At 45.1% G+C, this 11,225-nt stretch overlaps 1 protein-coding gene across 6 annotated transcripts in view; it reads right to left on the bottom strand.

Moving 5' to 3' along the window:
- Positions 1-11,225, bottom strand: part of pald1a (phosphatase domain containing paladin 1a) — a 70,716-nt gene that overhangs the window by 5,000 nt on the left and 54,491 nt on the right. For all 6 annotated transcript variants that reach the window (XR_002196867.3, XM_010868368.5, XM_010868381.4 and 3 more), the window contains exon 18: positions 10,501-10,656. Coding sequence is in view for 5 of the 6 variants with exons in the window: in XM_010868368.5 (XP_010866670.1) it covers positions 10,501-10,656 (156 nt within the window). In the remaining variant the exon portion in view is untranslated. The remainder of the gene's footprint in view (positions 1-10,500; positions 10,657-11,225) is intronic.

Raw genomic sequence — 11,225 nt, 5'->3', positions numbered from 1 at the left:
TATCTACCCTCCTAAGCCAACCAAGGTATTTTTTGTCTACTTAAAATGGATGAATTCTTTTTCAAAAATTGAAATAAAACGATGTCGAGACATTTGACTCACACACTCACGTCGGCCAGCTATTTTGCTTTGTAGGTGATGAGGATTCAACAGCCCTTTCCGGGCGCGTTGAGTTCCCTGGAGAGATGGACTCCCGGTGCCCACCAACACCAAAGCGATCAGCCTGGGTGAATAAGGACTCATAGCACTCACATCTCTTGCCACGACAGGGACTCAAAGGCTTCAATGAAAGGGATTTCAAAGGCTGTTCACGGCTCACATCAACACCGTCATCCCAGGCCCTCGGTACCCACTACCGTTAAGGATCCTACTCCAAGTGGTCCCACGTGTTAAGGCCCTTGGGATCCACTACCGTTTGGATCCTACTCCAAGTGGTCCCACGTGTTAAGCAGTCTCTACTACAGTCCAGATTGCCTTTACCCAACTGGACAAGAGGACTGCCAATGTGAGAACACAGTTTTTCAACTACATCTCAACACCATCCAAAATAACCTTTACGCTCAGGACCCAGGAGCTAAATCCCAAATGGACTCCTCAACCCCACTCCACCCTCAGCCCTGAATCTGCACATTCACACACTCCTCCGCCATTTGCACATGCATCCCAAAGCTGAGGGAGCAAAAAAAGATCAAGGGTCTAGGGGGCTAATTTGACCCTCCTTTGGCCCCTTTGTGCGAGTGTACAACGAGCCTCCACTAGCACGTAGCCTCAACTAGCATGTAGGCTCCACTAACAAGTGGCTAGCCGTTTGTTTTTGAGCTTTGCAATATTGCACCAAAATAATGGGTAGCTGTAACTAATGACACAACATGCTTTTGTTTACATCTGCTTTCAAGATGAGTTACATACAAAACGAAATACGTCCAAACGTATTATTTCTTTAACGTTTCTCTCTTCTTAAACAATATTAGTGACTTGTAAATTAGAATCTCATGCTTATTTTATGAACTAACAGTGGGCCATGAAATTGCATCATTCAAGTCACAAGTGTGTCCCAAAGTTGATGGGTTTTACTAAACCCCCAGCCACTCTGTGGATGTCCAGGTCCGAGGGGGTCCCTGCCAACCAGGACACACTCATGCGCACACTCCTACCATTACGCTGCCACTGTTCATTAATTATCGTTGCGCCAAGGCGACGTGCTCATAAACGGGCCCTCGTCGATGTCGTCAACAACCCCTGGACCACGCCCTACGTGTAAAGCCAAGCTATTGTCATTCTTTGTTGTCCGTTGCGTACATATCCTTTGTGGCAGGACCTTTGTATTGTCGACTCCTACCGCTGAAGTTTATCAGGCATGTCAGTTTGATTTGCAGTAGGGGAGAGAAACGCTGAGACACCCAGACACACAAGCTGGTTTTCATATCAAGGTGTACCGGCAATTTACTACCCTTAAAAATAAGCGTTTTACCTAACCACTAACCCCAAACCTAGCCTCAGTAACCTACACTTCATGCCTAAACTTTACTCTTGCCTAAATGTCCTCACTCGCACGATTTTCCTAGTTTTACTGTCGTGGTGAGGACCCTCACTAAAATAGTAAAACAGAAACCCACACAGACAACCACACACACACACATATACACACACTCAATGCCCAGAAAACAAATTGAAGACACCATTAAAAAAGAGTCACAGCTTGCTGAGTTTACCCTTCCTGCTATTAACATCCAACCTTAACCCCAACCGACCAACCTCACCAGAAAACCTTCACCCAACAAGACCCCAACAGGGCCCCAACACACACAGAGGGGGTCCTGTCATCAGAACTAGGCCTGTGATATTTACTCCAATATCCTATGGCAATAGCAAAAACAGACAAGAACCTTTCACAGATACAGAGAGCTTTCCCCCCGTTGTTGCCAAACAATTATTGTTGACACTGAAGAACCATTATCACCAATTTCAGATTCCTACTTTACATAACAAGCCTGAAGGCTGATACAAACATTTAAAACATGAGTGATGCGAACAGGCTAATCCAGGCCATCGATCAACCACAGGAGGTTGGAGGACAATTTTATGTGACAGAAACACATCGGCTGCTCTGACTTGATCAAACTGAAGTCTTGGCTCGGGTTAAATAAATTAGCTTTCTGTGTCTGAAATGCACCTGTTCCCTATGTGGGCCTTGTTTCAAAGTAATACATTGTAGAGGAAATAGAGTGCTACTACTATACTACTGTAGATTAAGCAGGCTAGTAGTTGTTTACCAATTAGCCGAGACACTATTTAGAGGTATTTGATTCCCTCCATGAGACAAATTTAATTGTATCTACTCAGACGGCCAAAGCTAAAATACTGCAGGGGAAATCATTTTCATATTGCATACAGTTAGCCCGCTGGGAAATCACAAGCGCTGTTGCTAATCTAACAGTATATTCATGTTTATATATTTTTCTTCAAAGATGCGTTGAGGATGTGGGAAGCAGTGGAGATCTGGAAGCAATAAGGATTACGTACGTCCACAGACAAACTGCCGGAGACATTGGTTCGGTCATACATTCTGGCCCCCTATTCCCTAGATAAGTACAGAACGTAGGGATTTGTCAGCATTTGGGAGCCGGATGTTCTCCGTCTCTGCTGGAGAGTCTTTGGTATGTGAACAATTTTGAGGACAGAGAACCTATCGGAGAACAATTGAGATAATCGTTGTTTCTGAATATCCCTTAGTCAGCAACCTTTGATTATAGCTTAGAAGGCCAGCATTGTAAGAGAGCAAATAAACCACACTTTGTGGTTGGCAGCTACGGCCTTGTCTCTGACCATGCTAAATTGAATACTCCAATAGAATACGGATCACGCATCTAGTGTATGGCTGTGGAGAAACCTTTTCTGCCACTCAGCAATAATAATGCATGAGACTATATATAATAAGCTGATTCACTTAGAACAAAACATCTAAATTTACCTCAATGGTGAAGCATATTTATGCTAATAGCATACTGTGCGCTGCAGGGGTCAGTGTGGTCGTTCACCCCAGTTAAACTGAACACTAAATTAAAACATTTGGTTTGAATTGGGTCCAATGAGATTAAAATTGCCAGGAATCTAGTGATTATCTCAGTGTAATACACATGTGAAATTATAGTTATTTTTCGAATACAACCTCTTTGGCCTTAGCTGTGGTAAACTTCAAGGAAACTTACCACAGGATTAATTCTCACAATTATGTTCCAGGACCCATGACCGTCCACTCTGACACGAGTCGACCCTTAGCTAAATCTAGTTGCCTACCTTGGACAATATATTTTTTCCAGGAAACATGGACAGTTTATAATTCAGTCATTAGCTAGAGGGCTCAAGTAAAGCATAATAAGCATTTTCTTTTCTTCTACTGTTGACTAGCACTTTAACATGCTAGTTAGGGCCATCTACTTTAAGCAGTGTCTATCTTCCTAGTTATTCTAAGGAGGCAGGACCCCACGCTCTCGCACTTCAAAAACATATTAAATTGCAGTATATTTAAAACAATTTGCCCTTTTATAATTCTGTCAACAATGTGTGGATTTTCTATCTCTGTTTAATCCTCTTTTCGAACCCTGCAGCGGAAACCCTTTTAATAAAGTCCCACAAACCCGCACAAACCAAGTAAAATTCTGGAACTGTCAATCTGCTGTCCTTTAAGGTGGGGGCACGCAAGGGGTAGGCCTAAGGTGTAAATTACTAGCGATTACTTGGTGTTCATGTTACCTCCAATGGCTAACTCACCTCGCACTGTGCTCATGCTGGCCGCCCATGGCTAGCGCTTAGCCTTTTGCGATTGGCCCTGCTAAAATAATAGATGCTAATCCCGACCTCGGAGCCAATCAGAAAACAGGAGAAATAAACACTAGTCAACAAGGGAGTCACTGAGGGAGGGGCACTTTTTATTTCTTGCGTCTTCTCAGCAGTTCTCAGCCGTCTGAATGCGATGATTGCTAACTGAGACTCGTCCGAGAGGTGCTAGTTGGTCTAGCGTCTGAGCACAAACCAAGCTCCTATATATGCATGACCCTTTAAGCCCTTGACTTTAAGGCCCTGATGGAAACATGGTTTACCCCAGTAAATACTGCTACTTCAGCCGTGTCTCTTCATCGGACATTCCCCCTACACCATAGTTCGAGATTGTCTGATCGGCGTGGTGGTCGTGGCGGCACAGTTCTACCTATTTCTCCAAATGTTCTCTTTTTGGCCCCATGCTCACCTGTGGCACCGTTCCACTGACGTTAAACACTGTCATCAATCATCACCTGGTGCCAGTGCAGACATCCTCACTTGACTGGTCCCCTTGATAGGCTAACTTCTTGGCAACAGCTCGCCACGTATTACTGGGAGACTCCAACTGCCCGTTGTCTGCGTTTGATTAATTTCTTTCCACGTCTTTCTTTTCCACTCCTTTACTCTTTTCGACGTCCCACTCCTGCTCACGGGGCAGGCAATGAACGTGATCTCATCTTTACTAGACGCCGTCTGACCACTAATCTCAGCGCAACCGCCACGGGTGCAGTCAGAATCTTCATTCCCTCTCCCTGACCAACCATCTACTCTTCTATCGTCTTTCTCTTCAGCTTAATCATCCTCCCCTTTGTCTTTGTCCCTACTCTCTTCTCTCACCCACATCATATGACTCCCACTGTCTCCTCACCTCCTGGCTGGCCGGACACGAGTGACTCACTGTGAGCTCACAGATCACAGCTGCAGTGTATTAAAACATGACTTCCGAATGACCGATCATCCATTCAGTCTCAACGCACAGCCTCATTTTCATCCTGCACCCAACGCTGAACTTTCTTTTATTCCACATTTCAGGCTTCTTCCTCTAACACCATGAAACTCTTGTCCACCTTCTCCTTGCACTCCTCCATCTTCCCTCACTGTTAATCTCTTCGTCCGAACACTACGAATCATTAACAGAAGGGTCTGCGGATGCCTCACACCAGCTGGCAACTAGCTGGGAAAATAACATAGCCCTGTGATAGTAAAACCTCAGAACAGGATTCTGTAAAGAAATCAAACCCAACGACCCGTAGCTACCTAGAAACACTTAAGAATGGAGCCAGCAGAAGTATGAATCCACGCGGTACCTCCGTTTGAGTGCCGACGCTACACCAGGCTTTGTGTGGTTCAGAACGTTCCTCAACCTGAATCGTCACCTCACTGGATCACTGAGTGTCCAGCTGCGTAACAACGAGTATAACGGCACACAGTTCCACGGTTATTCGGCCCCAGGCGGCCACATCTGGTCCCTGTGAATCCAGGGGATGTTAAACATTCGGTGGAAAGGCTGCTCGGAGACTCAGGCCTGCCTGAATACTTCTGTCTGTGTGTCTGGGAACCAAGGAACATTTGAGCCTCCACCGGCCCCGGCCAAAGGTGAGCTCTGGCGGTGCCTGAAGGAGCACTTTCCCTCTTTCTGTCCTCCGTCTCGGCAGCGAGCCAGCAGATGAAGACGTCAGAGGCAGGAAGGCGGTTTGCCCCCTTGGCCCTGGTGTTGCCTGAAGTGTGCGTGCCTTTATGTTGTGTTTTTTCGGTAACTGACAGACTGACTAGATGGCTGGCAAACTGACTGACTTACTGACTAAATGACTGCCTGGCTGTCTATTTCTGACCGGCTAACCAACTAAATGACGGGCTGGCTGGCTGTCCATATGTCTGACTGGCTGGCTGACCATATGTCTGACTGGCCGATTCATGGTGCAGTTATGATTGTGAACAAAGCTGACAGAAGTGATATTTTCTCATCTCTTACAGAGGAGAACACACACCAACAGTCACTAGGACCCTGGCTAGAGTGGCCAGGTGAGTGTGTATGTCAATATCCCTTGAAGTGTGTGTATGTACGGATGTATGTGTGTGTGTTGGGGTGCTTTCCTGCAATCTCAAAAGCCCCGCATACCAGGTGCGTACAGGGACAGGCACGCCTCTGTAGCACACTTCAAACCCAGTCGGGGTGACTGATTGGCTACCCCTCCGAGAGGCATCCACGGAATCCACCAAACACAAGCCTGCTCACTGTATGACCAACCACATCACGGTTCCTCTGCAAAACAAGCCTTTCAATTCAAATCTCCTCAGATGTTTTTGCTCTGATGCAACATACATTCCTATACACGTGTGTGTGTGTGTGTGTGTGTGTGCCGTGTAGACGCAGAGGCAACAAGCATGGTTCATGATGTGTGCGCACTGCTAGATTTAAAGGTAATAAACGACATATGAACATAGGCTGGATCCACGTGCTGCAAAGGCTCCAACCCACATGTTTTCTTAGAATAGAACTAAGGAAAATATAAAAAAAAAAGTTGTATCCCATCTTTGGGTTCTTTATTTTTCGAACCGCAGGTTGTACAGATTCCTAAGCACTTCTCTTATAGACTGTGTCTTTTGTTGTGCTCAGAAGACCCAGAAGCGAACAAAACCAACATAGGTGAAACAAAGCAAAATGACAAGACACGAACTAAAGTACACACAAACCAAAGCACCCAAATGGCCAATTCCCTACAAAGTGCACAATGTCTGACCAAGGTCCATAAGGAAAAGGAAGCCAACTGAGACACATACTATGTACTGGCATACAGGACTGGCATAACCATCACCACCTCTAACAAACAGGACCACCTCCAGGAAACGGGACTGGCAATAAACCCACCACCCTCATGAAATAGGACCGGCAATACCACCACCTCCAGGAAATAGGACCGGCATGCTAGATAATGGGGTTGTTGCTGGATAATGGGGTTGTTGCTGGATAATGGGGTTGTTGCTGGATAATGGGGTTGTTGCTGGATAATGGGGTTGTTGCTAGCTAATGGAGTCTGTTGCAAGATAATGGGGTTTGCCGCTAACTAATGGGGTCTGTTGCTTACTAAGGTGGTTGTTGCTGGCTAATGGGGAATGATGCTAGCTAACGGGGTCTGTTGCTGGCTAATGGGGAATGATGCTAGCTAACGGGTCTGTTGCTGGATAATGGGGTTTGCTGCTAGCTAATGGGGTCTGTTGCTTACTAAAGGGGTTGTTGCAAGCTAATTGGGATTGCTGGTAGATTATGGTTGTAAAGTGTTCTACGATCACTGACCAATCATGATTGTTCCAGATCAATACTGGAACCTAACAAACACACAAACACTTTTAATATCTTTGTGGGGGTTAATAACCTTTAACCTTACCCAAACCATAACCTTCACCCTTACTTTAACACTAACCCCAACTGTACATATTCCCCTAAACCCCTTAGTCAAAAATTCTAATATTTTCTGATCAGGACTGGCATAAGTTTCTCACCAATTGGAATTATCCTTGTTTTACACTCCTTGCTGATATCACTTTTCCCCCACAAGTACAGTTATGTAACACACACACACATAACTTATGATGTGTGTTCCCTGATCTTCATATAGTGCCCTGCTTTTGACCAAGGCTTTTAGGGATCAATTCCAAAGTAGTCCACTAAATATGGATTAGGGTGCCATTTGTGATGCATGCTTATCTATTAGGACCACTCCGATGCACCCCATATATTCTGCTAATCATAACAGGAAGGACATGGCCACAACCCGAGAGCACCACTAACCTCACATATTTTTGCATTCAAAAATTGTTTTCACAGCGATTGTTCCGGTCTATTTTGGAATTCAATGTTTGTACAGTGACTCGAAGAATCTTTCCAATCAGCTCAGGAAGAGGAGGCACAGTGGCGGAGTGTGAAGCAATGCCAACTCAAGCGCTTTAAGGTTGGTTTTAACCTTTGATCCCTCGGGCGGTTGCATTTTTTCATAATTTGCATCAGTTAGCAGATGCTCGTATTCAGGGGAATTTAGCAAAGCAATTAGGCTTAAGGGCCTTGCTCAAGGGCACAGCGACGTTATTGACAGCGTAGATAAATCAATGTCATGTTTCACTCCCATTCAAACATGTTGTTGGCGTGCTGTAAACAGACACTTTGGGATGAGCCTGGCTGCATCCCAAAACCCTTTGGAGCGCATTCCTCTATTCCTCTTAACTGATTCGAAGTAGATAGGGTGCCAATATGGACAGAGCCCTTGATAAGCCTGATCCCCAATTTTTTGCATCATGTTTTAGTACTAGCAGTCAGCAGCACGCTGAGGTTTAAATTATAAATGGAATGTGTGAATGCTGGGCTGGCTGACAGTTTGACTGATGATGTTTTCATCTAGTTCTTATCTAAGGAAAACATATTGCACTACAAGTGTTGTGTCATACATTAAGCACACACACACACACACACACACACACACACAGACACACAGACACATTTCTAACCACGTTAATGGATGGTACAGACATGGTATTCCAGTCAGAAGTGTCCTTCCCCCTCTGTAGGACAGCCTAAATTCACAGGATGCCGATGCCAGGATTCTGGGAAACATGCCACATTGAAAGGTGTCAGTCAGGAACGCTTACAGCAAAAATGGTGTCCCATTGTTCTCCTTTTCACACCAGAGCACAACATGGCAAGGAGCCTTGTCCGACCATTCCTCACACTCTCAGCAGCTTTGAGAAGATTGCCCTCAAGGATTCTGGATGCATCCCAAACGCACAACCCACAGGCCCCCCCACTTAAAGAGTTCACTATCTAGGGAACAGAAGGCCATTTGGAACACAAACACAGTCATTTTTGTTCTAAATGGTTCATGAACCCATGAACCGAACAAGTTGGTTATTTACCCAGAATTAAATGTACAGAACTATCCCCTCCTGAATGGATGGGTGCAAAAGCAAAAGGCAAGAGACTGTTTTTTTGGGTGCCCTCTCTCGCGTCCCGTTGGTGTGCAGTGAACCGCTACCAGAGTTTCATTTGGATTCTCCCCCCGGAATTTAGTAGCTTATTCTAGTTCCATTGTGGCCTGGTTCTTCACACATTGAACTTCATAAGGTCCGGGAGTCTGTGTTTTTGTTGGTACTTTAATCGTTTGGCCTGGTTTGGCCAGCTGTGCAGCCTACAGTAAAGCAGAGAATTTATAGGCATTCCAAACAAATGAGTTCCATGGCTAGCTAGCAGAATGCTACGCTGCTGCATGGAGTGTTTTCATTATATTTGAGACAACCTTGGAGTCCCTAAGGACACTGTAGGCCTACCGCTATGGGCACATTTTTTGTTAATGTTTTCAGACGTTTACATCCTAAAAGTAGACTAAAGAAGTATAATATTATGATAAATTACTATTACAATATTACTAATCTGGTTGTGTTGACTTTTCTGGTGAGTAAAAATGATTCTTCCGGAAACCAAGTGTTCTCCCATGGGGAAAGTGGAAGAACGCTCTCACCACGCAGCCAGTTCCAAGTATGCCTGTAGACTGATACAACTTCTGAGATGTGGTCCATTTATTAGGGAGCATATCATCTCTAGAGTATAATAGCAGAATAGAAACACCAATGGCCCATCCTGTTCTCCATCTGTAATAGAACTTCATAGCCTAATGACAGAACGCATTGCTTGCTTCCCTTTGTTCAGCCACTTACCAAGTCTCCCTGACCAGTCTATCAAGCCATTAAAATTGTTTTGGTTTTTAGAAGATACTGTTATTGTTATTGAGATACTGTTATTATTCATGAAATTACAGAGGGGATACAAACAGGTGGAAGACACAGACCGGCATCTGTAGGGACCCGGTCCCCATTCAGTGCACTACATTTGCAAGCATTTTAGGGTGCCAGTTGGACCGCAGGCCGTGGCTCCTGGAGAGGTCCGGTAAGAGGAAGTGGAGCAGGTTTGTTGCTCACCCTTCACGTTGGCTCTGTGAATTTTCCACAGGCAAATCAAGGCAGGAATGACTTAGAGGAGGTGCACAGATTTTACCGGATCAGATATCTGGATGCCCGCCACAGTTACCCCCCCGCCGGACCAAAAAGGTTTCTCTATTAACCACGGAGGAATTATTCCCATGACGGATCAGAGTATGTAGGTAGGTAAAAGAACCTGAAAGCCACTGATCTGACCACTGGAAACGTGGGAGAGCTGCCCCCCCCCATGCAGAACATACTACACAAGGTGACTGAGTGCACTTGGTGTTTTGACGTGTGTTTGGAGCGTCTACTGTCCATGGAACCATCATCCTCATGACCCTCTGTTCTCCAGGTAGGTTCTATTCTAGTGTATTATATTCTATTCGAATATATTCTATCATACTGTATATCTACAACTGTGAAATCTCTCTCAACACAAGCGTCCGCTGGAACGAGATGTGTGACTGTGTGTGTGTGTGGCAGTGTGACTGTGTGTGTGTGTGGCAGTGTGACTGTGTGTGTGTGCGGCCGTGTGACTGTGTTTGTGGCCGTGTGATAGTGAGTGTGTGTGTGTGTGGTCGTGTGACTGTGTGTGTGTGCGGTCGTGTGACTGTCTGAGTGCGGCCTTGTGACTGTGTGTGTGTGTGTGTGCGGCCGTGTGACTGTGTGTGTGTGTCTGTATGTGTGTATGTATGTTAGACTGTTTAAGAGGACCTGCTGCATCCAGGTTGTGAAGGAACGCTGCCAGGAATCTTTCTTCTCCAGGTGCAGGTAGGTGTTGAAGAGGATCAGGTACATGTAACGCTCCAGGAACTGAAGACTTCTCAGGAGCAACTGCTTCATCTCCTTCTCAGTCTTCCCACTCTTGATCTGTAGCAGAAGGAACGGAAAGAAGTGGTAACCAGCAGCGGGAACAACCCCAATGCATTCAATCACTACTCAAAGTAATCTACTGTATAATTGGCGCGAGGACTAACCACATTCAAATGATATTTTTAACCATATTTTTACAGTGTCTTATTATGTTTACTAGTTCAGAAAACTTTGCAGTAAAACAAGAGTTTGGGTTCAGATTGGCTGAACTAATGTTGAACTAATGGAAACTGCAATGGAAAAAGAAAGAAATGTGATTATGGCACTAGCAAAGTCCAGAACGTGGTGGGATCGTATGACTGTAATGTATACACCCTCAAAAACACAAGTACAGTACATGTCATTTTGAATAACGGCGGCTTCTTGTATCAAATGATTATATTAAGTGGTCTCTGCCTGCCAAGCATGAATATCGCACAGCTAGGTGAGAGTAAATCACAGGGCAAACCCTTCAACTGGTCTCAGTAGACTGCCAATCCCATGGCATTATTTTGGCATTTGAGTGACTAAAGGTCAGATAGCTGTATCCCATAATGGTCGCTAGCCTCCCATCAAATCCATCTCCA

The sequence above is a fragment of the Esox lucius genome, chromosome 6 (genome assembly GCF_011004845.1).
Source record: "Esox lucius isolate fEsoLuc1 chromosome 6, fEsoLuc1.pri, whole genome shotgun sequence".
In the NCBI taxonomy this organism is placed as follows: domain Eukaryota; kingdom Metazoa; phylum Chordata; class Actinopteri; order Esociformes; family Esocidae; genus Esox; species Esox lucius.
The sequence above is the reverse complement of the archived record's forward strand: the minus strand, read 5'-3'. Positions and strand labels throughout refer to the sequence as shown.